This window comes from Centruroides vittatus, unplaced genomic scaffold (genome assembly GCF_030686945.1).
Source record: "Centruroides vittatus isolate TY-2023 unplaced genomic scaffold, ASM3068694v2 contig_426, whole genome shotgun sequence".
Taxonomy (NCBI): domain Eukaryota; kingdom Metazoa; phylum Arthropoda; class Arachnida; order Scorpiones; family Buthidae; genus Centruroides; species Centruroides vittatus.
This window is the reverse complement of record NW_027122232.1, coordinates 1,494,762-1,515,503: the sequence shown is the minus strand read 5'-3', so window position 1 is coordinate 1,515,503 and position 20,742 is coordinate 1,494,762. Positions and strand designations below refer to the sequence as shown.

Here is a 20,742-nt window from a genome sequence, read left to right as displayed (position 1 = left end):
TAGAAAATTCTTTTTATGTGTTATGACGTCGCATTGATCGTCGTTTAACACTTCAAATAACTTTTTATGGATAAACTTTTTAAAAACACATCTTTAATTAAATAAAAAGATTCTATTATTTCAATAATTTGAAATAATTAAACTGTTTGCTAATGGGCGATTCAACATATTTCTTTTCGGATTGATACACCATTTGCGATGTGATGCGATGTGCTATAATACACATTTGTTATTCACATACAAGAACATTTTAATCTATATCTTATGTTCCAGCATGTAAAATACAAAATGTATTTAAAGTCCGAAAGAATAGAGTTTTACGTTTTAAAATACAATAACGTTTCAAATTTATTTATTTAGTTTTTCCTTTGCTAAATAAACCTAACATTATTAATGCATTTCGAATATTTTGTAAAATTTCAGTAGTAAAAATGTTTTATTGCTTAACATATCTCAATAATATGATAGACGGTTCCAAGAAGTACTATATATTTAACATACTAGAATCTATTTATAGACTATATAAACCTAACTTAACAATAAATTTAAAAAATAAAATTATGTCAAAATTAATATCGTCTTTTATCGTCGAAATAACTAGCAAAAATGCCTAACTTTAGTAGCAAAAAAACAAAATATTTGTGAATGAAACTCATAAAAAAGAGCATTATTATTTATTTAATCAATCAAAATAAATTAAAATTTACAAAGTTAATTATGCTAAGCACGAAACAAGCGTTAAAGAAAGTAAAAATAATTCGTGACTAAATTATGAATACAGTTTTCAATTTAATTACTATTGAAATTGTCATTTTCCCATTGGTTACGTAATCATCGAGCCATTTAATAAGCATTTTCTAAAAATAAGATAATTAATTTTTAATGGTAAATTATAAAATGTTCATTAAGACATTTTGACCATTGGCGTAAGTCACTTAAAAAGCGAAAACAATAGGATCGCTTATTGTCGTCTATTGATCAAAATTTCACGGTTTGTTGGCGTCACGGCATTCATTCAATTTTTTATTTATTTGTTTATTTATTTTTTACTTCATCTATTTGTCTCCGGCCGTGTGAAATCCTGGGTGTTATTGAAGTGTATAGCTGCGACGACATTATTAAGTATATTGTTAGGAAGTCATAAAACTTAATATACAGTTTAACGTGCCACCTACGGGGAAGGTATGGGTCGTTCACTTTTCCTCTTTTATATATCATTTTATTTGCTTTAAACTTAGTATTACGTAAGTTTTTATTGACCTATTCGACGATCGTATTCTTATTTTTCTTGGAAAGTCGTAAAAAATGAACTTTTTAAAAATATTTCTCATCTATAAATGTCTCTTCTGGGGCCAGTTTCATTCGCTTATTCTATATATATTCGATCTAAATCGTTTAAGATCATTAATTTTATAAAAAGTAGTATCAACTGGATACGTGAAAGATTCGACTGTGACATTACTTTGTAGAAATGAAAAATTTTCGATAAAGATTACCTATTATGAGAACTTAAACACTGTATTTCACACGTTATCTTGCCAGGTATGTGGGCCAAGTGTCTGGCATAATGGTTTTGACCCACTTAAATTATATATGCTTACGTTTGTTTGAATGTGTCGCAGGAACTAAAAAGAAATGGAGAGATACTCGAAAAATATTCATTCATAACATTATTAAGAGGTTGCTAGTTTCTTATCAAGGTTTTTTAGAGCAGGATTTTTCTGTTTTGCATTCGAGAGACATATCCGTCTTTATGTAGAATACGTTCGGGATAATTTATATATAACATTATTGGGGTATAAAATATATGGTTCGATATGGATAGAGTAATGAATAGTTTATAGCGTGACTTGAAGTACATATCATGCAATGAATTTCTTTTAATGAAAAGAATATAGTCTCAAATGCACGTGAATTGTTTTATTTATTATAATTCCATGTATTGAATGACTATAATCTAGAATTCATTATTGTTTTCCATTTTTTAAAACAACGTATCTCTAGAAAATAATTTTTAACATTATTATGTTAAAATATATGAAAATAAATAAAAACAATTTTATTGAAATTTTTCCATGATAATAATTTGCTTAAATAAAATCTTATAAAGGTTAAAAATAAAAAAACAAAAAAATAAATCCACACAAAATCAAGGATATATGATGCATCGTATATTTAAGAAGATACTACAGTACTGTATTCCGTTACATATATACTAATATAACTCTGTGCCCTGTGGGAACTAAGAGAGATTTTTTTAAGCCCATCGTATATTCGGCTAAATCGACAAAGGGGCGACTGGGTGGTGAGGGACGGGGCCTTACATATACGGGACTCCAGAAAATTCCTGGTGTTTTCTGACCTGCCAGGGATTTAAATCCGGATCCAACGATATGTTGACGCCTTACTGCCTAGGCCAAGATTGGCGAAAAGTTTGAATCCTCGTGCTATATAGGAACCATACTTATCTTTAAAAAAGTTTATGATTGCCAAAGTTTTAGACTTCGAATAACGATATTCAAAGAAATGAAGTGAATATGCTTTAATTAGAATAAATGTAAAAAAGTTGATTGAGTAAGGTTGATCAAGTCTTAAACCTAAAGGATGATAAAAAAAAACAGGTGATAAACCAAAACCGTATGATACGTTACGTGCCAGATGATTTCTCCCGACGTGCCACTTTAGGCACGCGTGCCATAGGTTCGCCATCCCTGGCCTAAGACATCCGGCCGGCATATATTACGTCTATATATTACAAAGATAATATAAATTTTAGATTATTTTTTACATTAAAATAAAAGTAATTATTCAAACACAAAGTTTTAAAATCTAAGAAGTACGATTTTTTTTATTTATTATATTATTATACGATAAAAAATTTAAAATATCAACGAAAAATGAAAGTAAATTCGATAGACAATCACTTTAAATATAGCTCGAAGCTATGTTAGCTTCAATGCGCCTGAATCTGATTTCACTGCACGACATCTTTCGTGCCATGGCTTAGTCATGATGGCGTCATTTTCTCGTCGATAGAGACAATGTTTCGTTCCGAAATGGTTGCCATTGACCCTCGATCGGGTGGAGGGGTCAGAATCTCTCGGCTCGTGACTAATTTCGCGTGACGCTCGGTGTAATACGGTAGTGTTTTTCCATCGAACTCCTAGGATTATCGAAAGAATTTGCCAGATAAACGCTCCATTAAGACGTACGGTAATGGTTGTTCCCTTTATTGTTCAGTTTGGACGAGGTCGAAAATTAGATGTTTTACTGCATCATTTTAGGTTTAATCTTTTATATTTTTAAATTATTGGGTTATCTAATAACTAAAATTTTAAAAAAGATTTAAGAGAAATACAATTCGATAGGCAATCACTATGCTACAAAAAGCATTACATTTTGGAAGTTAATCTTAATAATTGAAGATTAGTTAAGATTTTTTTCTTATTTACTTAACTTAGTACTATCCTGAATAGTGTTAAGGAAAATTTATGTTTAAGAAATTCGCGAAATTTTAATTCAAGTTGTATTTATGTAAATTGAGCTATTGATTCTTATGAATTTTTGGCATACAGGAAGCATTTTTTTAAATGTATAAATCTATGTTTAAAGGAAGATTAACCTACATCCAGGAGATAAAAAGTATAAAAGTAAAAAACTCTCACCGTCCTTAACGACCCTAATAGATTTCGTGAGGCGAAACGATGTTTTCTATGGAAAGAAATCGCATTTTTAAACGAATGGCGCCTGTTTAATTTTCATCTTTTCGAAAAATATTCAGAATCCTATTCGGTCTATTGACTTTTTCTGAAAAGTTTGACGAACTTTCGATTTGGTGTCCGGAACCGGGTGTCAATGGCAAAAGAATTCACGGGGAGAAAATTGTTAATCATTATTTTCGCATCCGGCTATGACATATAAATGCATTTCCGGAAGTGTATCTTTTTTTAATGTTATCGATACATGTTTTAATAGGTTTATTATATATGTATTTTTATATAGAAATTGGCTATTTCCCGATCCAAGCGGGCACAGGCGGCCGACTGCTAAAAGAGACATTTGGTGGTTAGTCCATCGTTCAAGGACGTGTTACTCGGGGTCAAAGAAAACGGATGACGACCCCGGGGGTGGATGGAAACACGGAGCCGTGCCCATCGGATTAATCCTGTTTTATAACGTAGAGGAGGATAAGTTCATAGGTCGCGACTCGGAAAAATCAAATTCAATAAACTAACCCTCCTAACTTCAAAATACTTCTGACTCGGTTCCTCTTCTGCATAGTCTTACTTGAATATATGAATGACGCGAAGAATGTATTTGTTATAATCTTGGATTAACGATATGTTTAATAAATAATAACGAAAAGACATAAATTCCATACAAAAAGATAAACTTTGTAAGTTTAAAATTTTTGATCCTTCTTAACATGCATATATATAAAATTGCTTATAAAATTATGTTTATGCAATATAGATACAATGATAGAAATGCGAAGCGCAATATTAATCCGGAACTAATTTATTTTCATAGTTTTTGTATGAAATAATAATATTTTTATGGAACGGATAGTTATTTATTTATTTATTTTCATTAAATTGATTATATCTGTTCGAAAGATCGTACACAATAAAAGTGCTCTTTATACAAAGTAATCAAAAATATTTACTTATTATTTGTTAAAATAACCTATATTTTAAAAAATTTATTTCATTTTTGGTAAAAATATTAAAATTTTTATTGTAATATTCATACATTGTTATAATTAAATTTAAATAAAAATGAATATAAGTGATATTAATATAAATAATGATTATGAACTTAGTACATATGTAGGTCTATGTAAAACATGTATATATTTAAGAATTTCACGAAAGTTTTGAGACATTTCTCATGACATTTGACTTTATTACCGATGGAATTAGTCTTTATATTAAAATATTCAAAACATAATGACAATAAAAACATTTTCAAAATTCTTTCAGCAGCTTTTATATGTCTAGAACTGATTCATTTATTTGGCCTTTAATAATTTTATTGAGTCGATCTGTATACTGTATATAGGTGTAGATGCGCGACATTATCTACCATTCGGCATCTAAATCGTCCCGTCACCTATTGAATTAAGTTTACTTACTAATGTATTTTTGATTAAAAATGCAAATTTAGTAATACCATTTCAAATCGGCAGATGGCGCCAAATGAATTCGGTTTGGCCGGCAGACTAGAAAGTCTCGGTCGACCGGATTCCAAAGAGTTTAAGTCTTACAAAAACAATTTTAAACTTATATAATTATAGATAAATAGATGAGAACAAAAATATTTTATCATATAATGCAGAAAGCTAAGTTTTAGAGCTTCTTAGACAAGATAAGTTAAAGAATTCGAGTCGGTGGAAGGGGATAAAGAAAGTAAGTATTCCCGTTACTATAGAAAGCGGGTATTTAAATAGTTGTAAGATAAAAAGTGCAAGTGGAAAAGGCAACGAAATAATCTGGTTGTTCGCATCCGCAGAAACAAGCTATTCCGGTATTAGAGATGACACGCGGAGGGAGTAGGATAAGGGTAGCGACCTCCGATTTCCCTGTCGGGCAGTCAGTCGTTGTTTAGACGTGGTGGAGAGCGGACGACCGCTTTTCTGGCACCACCACAGACGGGAAGAGCTTTGTGTGACTGACTCCTTTCGGGATTAACCACTCATTCAAGTAAGTCTCCCATCATAAATCCTTCCCCCTCGATACCGGGACCTTTTTTTTCATAATTGTATCCGACTGTCGAGTCATACGACAGATGTGAAATGCCGTTTGTATAGGTAATCCAGGATTTTTCTCATTTGTTGTATGTAGCAGCTGTTCGCTTTATCCATATATTTTACTTTGAATAAAGCTTTCACTTATTTCGGTTTGTATAACATATACTTTATAAATTTATTTTTCGTTTATTTAAACTTCTTTACACGGTCTTGATTTTTGCTTCTGTTTTTAGTTATTGCTTCTTTTAAATTTTTTTAATTATTATTTTTAGGAGTTTTTGTTCCTTGATTTACAATATATTAAACGTTTAAATTAATTTTTTAGTTGGTTACTTTGTCATATCTAATTTATAGAGTATTTATATAAATTTGTTATATTTTTATCTTAATTTTTGTTAGATTTACAATTTAAACTTAATTCGTGCTCACTTTTGTTCCTTTTTTATAAATCGCCTCTTTATAATACTTTTTTAAAGGTGATTTATGTTAAATTCTAGTCCGATTTATTCTTTGTTCTTTCTTTTCCAGCATTAATTTTTCAAAACTTTTTCGAATACAATGAATTTTTCGGGCTTTATCATACATCACTTACACTGAATTTTATGATATATTTTACATTAATTTCGCAACCATTTTTTTGTCTCGATATGAATATTTTAGTCTCTATATTGTAGTCCTTGCTCCCTTCGCTAGATATAAATTGTTCACCTGTTTCCTGCGGAGGTGAGCTGCTAAACAAGCAGACATATTAACGGTCGGTACGCTTTTAGCCAACTTGATTCTATATAAAAAGGAATAAAAATAAGCAGACAAAAATTTTCTTGTTCCATTTCTAAGCAATGTTTCGCCTGCAGCCCGTTTGGGCCTCGGGGAAACACGCTTGGTAGATCAAGTTGGATATGTGGAATTATTTCTGGAGATTTAAAAAAAAAAAAAAAAATTGGGAGATGACGTTTTCCTTGACGTTATGGTGATTATTGCCGTAAAATAAACTCGAAGTGAAAATTTAAAAATTTTGCATCTTTAATTATATATTTTAATATATCATTTTAAATTTTCTCTTTCGTAAGTTTTGAGCAGACATTTCTCGTTTGGATTCAGGATGGCGGGTTTGGGGAACTTCTAGAACGTAGACTGGTTTTCTACGGTTCCTTTTCCTGCTTTCTCTACCGTTGACCTCTATTTTATAAATTTAGAAACTCTTCTTTTGATAGAAGAAATCGAATTTTGTTGTTAGGCTTTCGTTAGTTTCGAAGTAGATTAATAGTATGAAACCTGCTCCTCCTCTCTTAAAGAATAACTGATGGATTGAAGTCGAGCACAATCGACTCTTTTCCGACCCAAATAACAGACAAACAGAACGAGAAGGACACAACACGAAGGACACTATTCTAACAGATTCGATCTGACGAGACTTTTACGTCGGTAAAACACGTGACGGGAAGTCAAACCCAGGCGTTTCCTGTCTAGTATATGTCGTCCAGTTTTTGTAGGACGTAAAATTCTCTCTCGTAAATAGGTCACGTCACCATTTAAATACACCCATCTTCTCGGTAAAGTTACTGATAGAATTGGCCATTCCATTTTCCCTTCTCTCTCCATTTAATGGCTTCAATAACCTATTAATGTGTTACTCTTCTTTTTTATATACCATTAATTTTCTGACCCATCAAAATATCAGGTGATATCTCTTGATACAATACTTTATCATAATTAAGACGTTTAAATATATATTTATACAATTATCAATGCAAAAAATAAGTATATAGAAAGTGCAATTAATTTTTTGCACGAGGATAATGCCAGTATGAAATATGGATGAAAATATTTTCTTGGAACTCTCTAGTAATAAATAGAATGTTTTTAGAATTAGATCTTGAAAATTCTAATCATATAATTTTAGAAAATTCAAAATTAGTTTCGCATTCAATGCACAGAATAAGCTTAAATTCAAAGATACGAACGAGATTCAACATTCTCGTTTAGCTGGATCTGGCATTGGTGAAAAGAATGATATCCCTCGGGCATCTATAAAATGTTCTCGTTTTTCACAAAGAAACTTTCTCATTCGCATAGATTCTTATATTAAAGCTATGTAAATTAGTTAAAGATGACTTTCGACTGGTTTATTTTTATTTTTTTCAATTGAATATATGGAATTTGATATTACGGCCGTAATTATAATTCAATACCTTTAACGTTTACTGATCTACATAAGTGGATTTTATTTCTTTGTCAGAAATCTCAAGATTGACTTTAAAACATATTAATCAAACTTTTTTAAAAAGTAAAGCAATTTTAAATATATTTTATGTAAAAATGGCTGATGAAGGGGAAAATGATGCGTAAGTTTTAAGTTGTGAAATTAAAATCTTCAAAAAATATATTATTTTTATTTATGTAAAGTAAATATTAATGTTTTTTTTCTGTTAAATTAACTATTCGTGAAATATAGATACAGGTAGTTATATTTAAGGTCCTAGGTTAACTTTTAAGCACAGTATTCATTTTTAAAAACAAGAAAACATCAAATTTAGTGTCTTTTACTCAACTTTAAAACTGAAATTAAGCTTTAATTCCCACACATAAACATAACTTGCAAGTTGTTTAATATCGTATTTGAACTCATAGTTTATTTTAACTGAGAAATATAGTTACAGGAAAGCATTGCAACAAGTAGTATACATGAATGATAGTAACGTTATCCAAAGCACTTATCGTTTATATTGTATAGACGTATCTTATATTTAAACAAATAGTTTTGTCTATTATCTATTAATGAGTATCATTAACTCAAGTTCTTTTTCTTAATTTTAAGAGTTAGATAGCTTGGCTCAGAGCTATTCAATTTGTGGTGTCAATCACAGCTTTTTCCTATCGGTTGTACAAAAAAAAAAAAAAAAAAAAAACGGGAAAAAATTTCACAATGTACTATAATAAAATTTGAAATGCGCATTTATATGCAAATAATTCATTTCATGCTCCATAAGCATATTTCATACCTTTATTATCGACTAAATTAAAACCGATTATTTCTTATGTCTATTTTTCATCTTAATTCATTCCAGGAAGCTAACGTGACTAAATTGTATTGAAAAATTCGATACATCTGATAATTGCAACCTAATAACCATGTCGATAGAGAACGAAGCGCTTATGTAACACTATTGTGTTTTATGGCATATTTTCGAGCCAAGCATGGGTCAATTCTATTGAAAGCGTGCAAAGTCGAAATTTTCATTAATTCTAACAATAAATCGAGCATAAAATCTGATAAAATTTGTATAATAGTATTACTCATAATCATCCCTATTATTAAAATGGGAAAAATAGATTTTAGTATAATTTTCTTTGTTGCTCTCTATATTTCTAAAGGATCGCTAAGGCTAAATTTATTCACTATTCCCAATTTATGAGAATTAAAATCACTTACAGTTTATTTATTATTATCTTTTAAAGTTTTATTGCACTAACAAAGTAATTAAATTATCAAAAAATATATATAAAAGTAAAGGGGGAAAAAACGCAATATGTATAATCAGCAAACGAAAGGAAAATGATAAAAAAGGAATATGGTTGCAATTTCTCTCACTGATAATTATTCGAGCGATGTATACACTTTTTGATACTTTCTCCTGTTTAGCAGAGCGATAAAGAGGTCATTCTGGCGTTTGACGGTGGAGGTCATCACATTATGAGTTACATAGATTTTGTGGTTTCATTGGTGCGTTAAAGGAGTATAGTCTATCTTATGGAATGTTTTTCTAAAAATTGAAGGAAAAAATGTACAAAGATCAGAGGACGAGTTTACTGATTCATATAGTTAATATAATACTGACCTAGAGGAAATTATTAATTTTTTCAGAGAAGCAAACTTATAAAAAAAAATTGAATCACTGACCATTACATTAAAGTTATGTAAATTTTATTCGTTATTCTTTCTTTCTAAAATATTGTAATTGTTATTTTAATTCTAAAATGATAAAGTATTTTTAAAAAGTTAATTAATTGAGATTTTTTACAGAATAGTTGTAAGGAACAACTTTTACCAAGTGTTAATTAAACAACTTTTTACTGACTATTCTAGTAAAATATGTTTATTACTGATAAATTCAAATATATGAAAGATATTTACAATAAATAATAATAATTTGTGTAATTTCTCAATAAGTTATCGTAGAATCTATTCTTTTATTTGTTGTTTTATGATTCTCGTTTTTATTTTTTTTAAATGTTGAGTTTATGATTCAAATATATATTTTGAAGACTCTGAATCGTAATTTAATTAGTTTTAGTGCGATTCTATCTTGTTATAATTAATGCAATATTAAGAGAGTGATAAAATTAATTTTTATGTTCAATATAATATATAAAAATTATTATAATTCATCAACTCACTGTTACTCTCCCTACATATCAATAAGTGCAGTGAACTTTATTATACGGATTAACAATACGCAATTAAACTGTACACATGGCACAGATTTTAATGCAATCATTTGAATTTTTTGTTTAATTCCACATTTTTTGTTTGTATTTCTCGAATCTAAATCAATTTCATCAATAATAAATAATCTGTATGGCATTTTTTCTTCATACTTCATGCACTTGTAAGCAATATGGATCGCTAAAACGGGTGCAAATGTTTACGTCCTTGGAGGGATGTATATTGAAACTATAAATAAAAGTTCTATTATTATAAAAAGTTATAAGAAGATATTGGCCATATCGAACAGGTTTTGAATAAGGAAGTGGAACGATTAAAAACGGGGTGGAGTTACTAAATTAATTCGTTGACACATTAAATATCCAAAGTAAGTTCCCAGATCCGTTCTTTAATGTTTTAAAAATGGCGTGTGGGTCGAGAATAATATCGTTACCATACTTTAAATCTAATGCCTGGCATTCTAAGTAAAACTATACTCTAGAAATCGAATAAGCTGTTAAAATTCCTGTTAAAGAAGTTAGGGAAAATGTATTAAATATCGAATTACATAATTTAAAACCTAGTCTGGAACCTACAATTCCGGAAATTATAGGAGATAGATGTCTTACTATTGGTTGTAGGTGTTTTATTCCTCGGAGGCGCGTGCATTAGATAATGACTCGTCCCGGCTAATTTAACAGAAAGTCGATGAAAAATCGTGACCGACCCAACAGCAGTGTAAATCGTACACCTATTAATAGGTTAGGCTGTAAAGACGGTAAAGCAATAGAGGACGTTACTAGAGGAGATACGAATCTGAAAGCCGAGGTCGCGACCCGACTCCCATTTTAGTTTTAAAGCCCGTGATGTTTGTAATGGCGTTCGTGCTCGGCTCCTTCCCACATAGCAGCTTTAGTAGTCTCATCCCACATCGTGACCCATACCGATAATGCGGTCCCTACAATTAGGCTATGGAGCATTTCTCTCGATATGCTAAATATCTAGTTTCTCTCTTAACTAAACCACAATAAATCTTAACCTTATGCATAAACGAGCATATAATTTTATTATTAATTTTTCTTGTAGGAATGTATTGATCGAAAACGTTATTTCAAAAGATTGTAAAAAAAACCAGAAATTAAGTTAAATCACTAAAAAATATTTAAAATTCACATTGAAAGATATAAAGAATTATGGAAAATGGATAATTAGAATTATTAAGAAATTTTCTTAATCATATCATTGAAAAATATCAATTTTATATTAAAAAATTATTATTTATCTGTAAAAATTTAATCATCCAAATAAATTCTCTGACCTCAGCATAGAAAAATGTCGCATTCTGACACGAAGATATAATTTAACTGCTATCAAAAAAAAAAATATATATATATATATATATAAAATTTTAATATGATTAAATAATCGATAAGTTTTATCAGAGCATTCTGTATACATCATGCCGAAATAAAAAATGACAAATTATTACATATTTAATCTTGCTATTGACAAGGATCTTTATTAGAAATTCAAACAATAATCTCTCTATACAAGCGTTCTCCAACTGGGACCAGAGGACCCCTGAGAGTCCGTTGATCAGTTCCAAGAGAATCTACAAAGCGTTTAGAAAGCATCTAGTAATATGCGTTTATTTTCCTGGAAATATATTGAATAAAATTGAATTGTTTCACAGACAAAACTTTTAATTTTATTTTCAGAAAACCCAGTTTTCAAACTTATATACTGATGCATAAACATATGCACGCATAAATAAATAAATATATGGATCTACAGATTTCAATAGTTTTGGAACCTCTGTCCTATACAACACTATTGTATTAAGATGACATAATGTGGATGGTCGAAAAATTCATTGGAAATGGTTGTGACCTTTCTAAATTTATATAAAAAAAAAATAATAAGTTAGAATTATTAATAAATTATACTTATTTTTGTTCATTCGACATATTTAATATAAAAATACGAATCTTAATGAAAGGACCTGTAACACCCCTAATATTTTGAAGGTGATAGCCATTGAAGTTCTTTTTCTGCATTTATATAGATCTAAATTATATTAGAACATTTTTGCTCAACATTATAATTAAAATTTTGGCTATTTATTGAAATTTCCGTACCGAAAAATATTTTTTTTGTCAAGCAGTGTATTAGAAAAATTAATACACTGCTTGACAAAAAAAATAAATTTAATAATAAAATGTGATATATTATTACAGATAAATATAAAAAATCTAGTTAAATTTATTTTTTATATTTTAATTTCATTTATTTTCAATTACTTTCCTTTTCGTATTAAGTAACAATAGTCGATTAATGTTGACCTAAACAAAGCTTTTTCGGGCACATTGTAGGTTACTAAAGAATCAATAAGATTTACCCCAATTTTTTGGATGCTCTTCAATAGAAACTATACCAAAAAAAAGAAAATAAAGGAATAGAATAAATTCCCGATAGAAAATTTATTTTGAATTTGAATAGAGAAAGACTCAGAGTTAGAATTTCAGTAGCACCTTGATTTTATAAGTTTATGAAGTTAAAACCCTAAATTAAAAACATTAAGACTAAATTTTGAACAAAATCTCTTTACTAAATTAATATGTTTAGTAAAAGAAAGGTTTTTTTTTTTTTGTTTTTATTTCAAATCACGCAGAAATAAGGGGAAAAATAAAGTAATAAATAAACTTTCATCCTAGTAGCTTCAATACGTAATAACCTGAAAATAAATTTATGTAAAACAATATTTTCTCACAATATTTTATTCTCCTTATTCATTTAAACAATAAAAGCTTACTTCTTTACGAGCAACGAGCATCGATCAAAGTACAATCGTCGATCGTTTATTTATAAAACGACTCGAACTCGTCTAACCGGAGGAAATAAGGTCAAAATATACGGTATATTTCTTATTAATATTTTTGACATATTTTGAAATTTGTGAATACCTAATGGAAGAAATAAAGAAATATTTTGTACGCGCCTATCTGTACCGAAATCGTGCTAGATAGAAACTGGTATTACGAGTAGTCAATTACCTTAGATACCACCCATTGCCATTGGTTAAAAACTTTGAAAGAAGAAAAAAAAAAACAAAAAGTTCTGTTCGTTTGGGGATGTTACACTTTAATGACGTAGCTTTCATTAACTTCTTTTCTTGTTTCTTTTACGATAGATATTTATTTACAGCTTAAAGAAGTTTGGCATTTTCGTTATCGATTCTGAAGTACATCTGTATAACTTGCCATTAACAGGATATCGACTCTCGTCTTTTTTTCATACTATTTTAAATGCTTATTCTCTTACAATGAACTATATAATAAGTTATGTTTGCCCAATTTTTTCTAATTTTACGAATAACTCGGTAATATCGAAGCGTTATCGTGCGCGAAAATAAGTTGAGCGCAAGTTACGTTTCAAAAGATTAATGAATTATCTATATCTCTATATATTTTTGATTCATTAAAATGTATAAATATTACGTTATAAAACGTAATTTATTAAATATTGCGCTATAAACTTGGACTATTTCGCGAAGATATTGCGAATGATATTTTCGCGTAATGGTTTTGAATTTAGATAAATGATGTTCCTGTAATTTACCTCAAATTGTTATGGATCACGTGCATTTATGCTTTTTAGCATTTCATAATCATATATCATTTTTTTATTTTGAAATATTTTTTAAGTTATAATAAATAATTCAGTTTTTTTTTTAATCTTCTAAAATAAAATATGGGACCACAAGAAAGAGATTACCTAATTGAGTACAGAAATTATAGGCCTATAGTCGAAATAATTATTTAAGAAATTATAAAAAGTTGGATAAAATATGAATATGTCAGCAGTTTTGAAATGCATAAAGTATAACATTGTTTAATAAATAAGAATATAATCTGTGCATAGCGCATAAAAGTAGATGCATGGGAATGAACTATGAAAAATAATACATATGACACAAACTATTTTAACTGAAAATTTTTAAAGCGATTTTCAGCAACAAATTTAATTTTATATGGCAATTTATTCGGTCTAGAAAAACGTCTTAAAGTTTTAACTTAGCACAAAACTTTGCCTGTAAGTCTTAAAGCAAAACAAATCTAACTAAATAATTTTGGCATTGTAAGGTAATTAAGCATATTTGATTTTATAAGAAATGATGTAAGAAGTATTTGTAGATAGATTTTTTCTTTCAAGGTGAATAGAAAACAGGTGAGAAATGAAGCCTTGAACGGTTCCGAGTAGCTGCTAGAATTATTATGAGAAGTGGCCTTCTACCGAGTTATGCTTACGCGTAGTCATTTTACGACCCTTTTTTTGTATAAGCGGCCAAATCCCATCACTGGGCCTCTAGACTAGGTATTGAGTACTTCGTTGTCGAACGTCGGAGCTGTGAATTTATGTTTCTTTTTTTTTTATTTTTTTGCTTTAAAAATAGATATAAAAGTCGCGAAACACTTCATTTTGTTCACTTTTAACGACACTTAATAACGTTAACAGATACAGAAATGTATTATACGAGTAGACACGATTTGATCCAAATGAATTCTAAACTAGAGGATACCAATCGTTGATTCAATGAATGGTAATTACGGAGAGACTTGTTTGTAATTCTAATGAATGCCAACGACCCTCGATATAATATCAGTTGGACACACCACATCGGTCATTAGACATGGAGACATATGTTGAAGCTTCGAGACTATTGTCCTCTCATTTTTTATTTGTTTTTTTTTAAATTGTCTTTGTTCGGTTTTTTAAAAATTAAAAAAGAAAATAGGAAAATATATTGTTGCTTTACTAACCTATTGTAACTTCCGAATGCAAACTGTGTCCATTTTGTTGCAAAATTAAAAATCATTTAACTGAAGTGGAACCATACGAAATCATTTTCTTCTGTTCGATTTCTGCATGAACAGAAAAGATTGCTTTTCTCTTCTTTGTTCTGTCGAGTGTTCAAACAAGCCCGATATACTGTTTCCTGTGCCGAACAAAAGACTCTTCTGGGAAATTAATATAATATCAGCAGGGAGTCTTTTTTTACTTGTAATCAGCTGCTAAAATTATATTTAAACTTATTTTTACAAGCGATGAGAAACGTTGTGGATGTTTAAATTTAACATTTAAATTTTAAAAAGTCAAATTAGTTTCCCTTTTTATATTATGTAAAATTTTTAAAAAAATGACTGAATACTTTTAATTAAAATGAACAAAAATCAAATTTTATATTGGTTTTGATTCAAAAATACGAAAAAAAAGGTATAAATTAAATTTAAAAAGTAAAATAAGCAAGTTAATAAATAGAAATAAAATATAAAGTATTATATTAGTTTAATAAGTTTAAATTTAAAAAAAAAAATTCAACTTTTGCATTCATTTTCTTAATTTAATTAGAATTATTTATATAAAAGTGACTGCTTTTATATCATTTATTTTAATTCTTAGAATAAAAATTAATTTGTCTAATAAGCTTCCTAATGTTTTTGCTCTTTTATTTACCTTAACTCCTCTTTTATTTACCTCTTTTATTTACCTTACTCTTTTTTGAATTGCATCCAACTTCAAACTCGATATTTTTAGTTTAAATTTCATAAATAAAAATGGGATCTTTAAAATTAATTGACTGCTTTACTTTTTGTTTACTTTAATTCGTTGGTAAATAAGTTGTTTATTAATTCTACCCATTTTAATTTTTTTAAATAGTATCAACGTTGCTGCAAGCGTGTCCTGCAAACCTTATACATAGCTGTTTGCTAAAACAAGAATTGAGGTTATTTTATCACAAAAGAGGATCTCATTTTTTTGCACCTGTCCTACCTCATATAGATAGGAGACACTACATTTTAAGCTAAAATTATTTCAAAGAATATTTTTTTTGTGTGTGTTTATTCATCACTAGACCCAAATAATTTGCTTTTTTCATACTTAAAATTAATTTAATTTACATTAATTTTTAGATTCTCAAAGCTGATCTTTAATGGATTTTCTTGATTTTAGTTTTCAAAATTATTTTTTTAAATGTTTTTAATTCGGTAGGGCAGTGAAAGTACCTGTTGATAGTGTAGCTTTAAGTGACTATATGTATTGAAATTATTCAATATTTGGTGAGTATAATATACATGGGATCCTTTGTCCTTTGAGTAAACTCTTCGAACTGACACAGCTAGAGGCATGAAGTTTCCGAAGTGGTTGGTCTTGTTTTTAACTTGTCATCCTTGTACGCTCGAAGTTGAATGCTAGAACTTGATTCTCTGGCAGCAATACGTCAATAGATTAAACAGGAAATAGTTATTCTTGGATGAAGAAACTTACTAATCATTAATTTGTTCGTTTTGAATCCAGTTCAAATGTAACAATGCGTTTTCAATTCTTTTTCCCGTTAATTTGCATAAAAAATATAACAAAGAAGTGATTATTATTTATTATATTATTATTATTGTCATTATTATTATTATTATTATTATTATTTATAATCTAAAGTATTTGAAAATATAAATATCCAAATATTTCAGAAAGAAAATAAAAATATTTTGCCCACAAAATTTGTAATAATCTAAAGTTACGCACACACATCCACTCTCTCCTTGTTTTTATTATATGTTTTTACTGCTTGCTTAAGAAATTTTCTATAGTATAGATAGTTAATTAACAGATACCTGTATACATTTGAAAAAGTTATGTTAATCATGGTGCAATCAGTACGAGTATAAAAAACCTGGGTTCGAATTGTATGCAGGAAATAAATTAATCATTCTTTAACGATTTTATAAATTATTCGAATATATGTTTTATACTGTTATTTTTCTATTAATTATTGTTTATAAATTGTATTTTAGTTTTTCACAAAATCTAATAATTTTTATTTATTTATTTTTTAGCCTAACAAATGGATTGTTTCTGATCGGAGAGAATATTGGAGTGCCATGTCTACGAGTGATTCTAGTACCTATTTATCAGCAGTTAGATGGGGAGACGAAGGATATTATCTCAAAGAGTTCACTCAAAAATTTCGTCTACCCCAAGTTGCCAAAATTATCAAGGGACAATATCAGAATCTAGGAGTACCGAGTCTACCATCTCCGTCTCTAAATAATGTAGTATTGTTAGCATCAGCAGGAAAAAGACTAAAAATAGCCGCCCAGTGCGTTAAGTTTAAAGATGGAAGAAAACCTGTAACGCACGGACCAAAATTAGCAATACCCGACACATACGAGGGGTGGTTTGAAATCCTATCCGAAGACGGACGTTGTGTTCGGTGCATCGACACCGTTTCCGAATTAGTCAAGAAGTTTCCGGAGATATGTTTAGTTCGCGAGAGTATAAAGGCTTTTGTATGCAAAACTGATGATCCTGAAGCTGTTACAGACAAAATGAAAACAATACAAGTTGGAGAGACATTAGTTCTTGTCAGTGAAGTTGTAGCATCTCCTAGAGGAAAAGCTTCTGGTAGATATTTAAGGTGTTTCACTTCTAGAGGCGAAACTATATATTTAAGTGTGGATCAAAGAGGTAAATTTAGTCCAATTGCTGGCGAAGAAAATATATCCGGCGTACATAGTGTCAAAACGTTAATTTCTAAAAGGTTCCCTATTATGGTGAGGCTTGTGAGCGGCAAACCACCCGTTGGTTTAAGAAATACTTCGCATTTTCTACCTGAAATGCGTCTTTATTCCCTATTTGAAGAAGAAACTATTGTCGCGTTACCCCTTATGAAAGAACAGATTGCTATCACTCTTCCTCCTTCAGCTCACTTGAAAGTTCAAGCACCCAAAAATGTTGAGGGATTAGTAAAACTTCCAGAATACACAAGCCTAGTTGAAAAATGCGAAAGAATTATTAACGAACTGTCTGATAGGATTCAGTTGTTCGATGTGCCATCGAGTAAAGATTCTCGAAAAGAGAAATCTTCAAATCCATATGTATATTATAGAAAGCACAAAAATAACCATTACAATAATCACTACATTCAACGTAGCATATCGGATCCTGAAGGTACTAACAAGCCTACAAATACAGAAAGACGTTCCTCATCCCCAGGAATTTTATATAACAGAGAGGGATTAGATTCCGAAGATCAGCGCTATGTGGAGATTGATCAAATATATGATTACATTCGAGGGTTTTGTCCCCTTCCAGATAAGATAAAAAACGAATATCCTGACGAAGAATTCACGACAGTAGTCAATTCTACATCGGATGTACCAGATAAACCCGAACCACCTCCAATAGAAACCATTCCGGCTAGGAAAGTGTCAACTAGTGATAGCACAATTTCTACCCAAAAAATAACCGTAAGCATTATCAACAAAGCTAGCATCGAAGATGGCAAACAGGAGCATATTTATGAGAAAATAAGAAGAAAAAGTGATCAAGATATAGTTAAAAATCCATTTAGATCAAACAGCATAGGTAAAATTTATGTTCAGAAATACCAAAATAACAAAACGATCAATAATAAAAACATAGCTCAACACAGATTTCAACAGAAATCGCGTTTATCCAAGCATAACAAGGGATCCGCAAAAGATTTCCTTTTTCAGAAACAATCTAGGTCAAATAAAACTTATAAAAATAATAATAATAAATCTTTAACTACTTCTCCATTGTTTAATATACGTTATAAATCGCTGAACAATTTAGCTTTAGATTTTAGTACTTTAGAATCGAGTAATTCCGGCGGTCAAGCATCATCAGGAGGAGGAGGAGGAGGAGTGGAGACGAACAATCAGAATACAGCTAGGAAATTACCAAGACCAAAATCGTTAACCAATTTATTTTGGGAGACCGACAAACAAGTAGAAAAATGCAACAAATTTAATTTGTTACAAAATGATATAAGCAGAGGCACGGAAAATCGAAAGTTAATTTTTACTCACGAACCTTTCAATGCGAAACTCAATTCTAATGTTCAAAATAAAAGGTTCGGTACTTTATATCTGTAATAATATTTCCAAAAAATATTATAAAAAATTAGTGTTAATAACTGTAAATTTGACAAATTTTGAGCTCATGTAAGGCATACAACATATGCTTATAAATTTATTTAATTTTTCGGAAATTCATGTTTATGTTTTGATCGCATTCAAAAATGTTTTGCTGTGTAAAAGTCATTTACTGTTTTTGTAAATAGATACGCGATTATTATTATTATTATATATATATATTTTTTTTTTCTTTGCTGTCATTTGATGTAAATATGCCAAATTTTCTTTATTTAAAATGGTACTTTAATACTTTTTCCTTCAAGTTTGTCTAAGTATGAATATTTTTTGTAGTTTCAACAGTAATAAAAGTTTTTTAAAATTATTTTGCTTTTTTTGTGTGCAATATTTTACAAAAAATGAGAAATTTAGTTGATATCATTCGTGACATTACAAAAAAAAACAAGAAAAAATTGTCTTAGTCTACTGATTTAATATTACGAATTGAGATAATTTTTGCCCAAGAGGATAAAGAACAGCATTCGTGATACAAAACTCGAATCCAAAGTTTTTTATTTGAATTGTTACTTTGTTGATAATGAATAGTAAAGTAAATAATTTTATATAAATATATGTATTTTTCCTACGATTATGCTACGATAATCCTACGCGAATGATGATCGATGTCACATATCAATAATTCTGTATGAATAAAAATTTTATAGTTCACATGAACTGAGAAATTGCTGTAGATTACTTAGGTCATATTATTCAAAAAACGAATGAATTTTATGACCTAAGTAATCTGCAATGTCAGTTTTTTAGATCATGTGAACCTTATAACTTATTCAGAACAATTTATTAAATGACATCAATCTCGATCTTTTCAACTTAACACTTACAATTGCACCAATATATCAATAGAAAGTAATACATAAAAATGAATGTGTGATGTGGCACTAACTTGGTACAGCATAATATCAACAGTTATATTATTTCCACAGTTACTATTTAATTATATTATACAGAGAATCCATAAAGTTATTAAACTTTTTATAAGCTAAATACATTAGAAAGTATTCTGTGTTTAGCTAATAAAAATTTAATATCATTCAACTGAAAATATTCTATTTTTAAAAAGATGTTACGTCAATTTTAATTTGCACAGTAATTTCATTAAATATTCAAATTTCCGATTCTACAAAGTATAAAACAATACGCCCACACTTCACACTTCGTTAATTTTGTTCCGTACTTTGTGTTTATTAATAATGATTTTTAGTTAGCTTTGATTGAATGTCATACTTATGAATGCATTTGTAAGGCCGCTACACGAAGAGAGAAACGATAAGTAAAAGATCTATAACGCTTTATATTTTCGAATTATAACGGAAATGACACATATGTAGGCCAAGTTAGGGTGAATTACTGGATTTAAGCTTAATACTTTAATCAGAATATTGTGTAGATTGCATTCATAATTGTAAACTATTACAGATAACATCCACTTAACTATATACAGTACATATACAGGCCTATTCGCTAAATGTTACTGAATCATGTAATGCTTTACAGCAAGAGTAGAAAAAAGTAGGCTAATCTCTAGCAAGAGTAAGATATATTTTCAAACT

The 20,742-nt window shown here is 29.2% G+C and overlaps 1 protein-coding gene and 1 long non-coding RNA gene across 5 annotated transcripts; one reads left to right on the top strand and one right to left on the bottom strand.

Moving 5' to 3' along the window:
• The first annotated feature begins 3,147 nt into the window (after positions 1 to 3,147).
• LOC136976877 (uncharacterized) lies at positions 3,148 to 19,497 on the top strand. 3 transcript variants are annotated; one of them, XM_067272246.1, is made up of 3 exons: positions 5,390 to 5,408; positions 5,512 to 5,702; positions 17,069 to 19,497. In XM_067272246.1, the coding sequence occupies exon 3, from the start codon at positions 17,114 to 17,116 to the stop codon at positions 19,130 to 19,132; it is 2,019 nt and encodes a 672-aa protein (XP_067128347.1). In that variant the 5' UTR covers positions 5,390 to 5,408; positions 5,512 to 5,702; positions 17,069 to 17,113; the 3' UTR covers positions 19,133 to 19,497. The 3 variants fall into 3 exon arrangements, with proteins under 3 accessions (XP_067128349.1, XP_067128347.1, XP_067128348.1); XM_067272248.1 differs by lacking the exons at positions 5,390 to 5,408; positions 5,512 to 5,702 and adding an exon at positions 3,148 to 3,208; XM_067272247.1 differs by lacking the exons at positions 5,390 to 5,408; positions 5,512 to 5,702 and adding an exon at positions 16,195 to 16,539.
• Positions 10,126 to 16,719, bottom strand: LOC136976878 (uncharacterized). Of its 2 annotated transcripts, none has more exons than XR_010880995.1 (3): positions 16,241 to 16,719; positions 14,996 to 15,193; positions 10,126 to 10,424 (listed from the first exon to the last, which is right to left on the bottom strand). It is a non-coding gene; the product is annotated as an uncharacterized lncRNA (long non-coding RNA). The 2 variants fall into 2 exon arrangements; XR_010880994.1 differs by having other exon boundaries at positions 14,996 to 15,171.
• Positions 19,498 to 20,742: the final 1,245 nt, after the last annotated feature.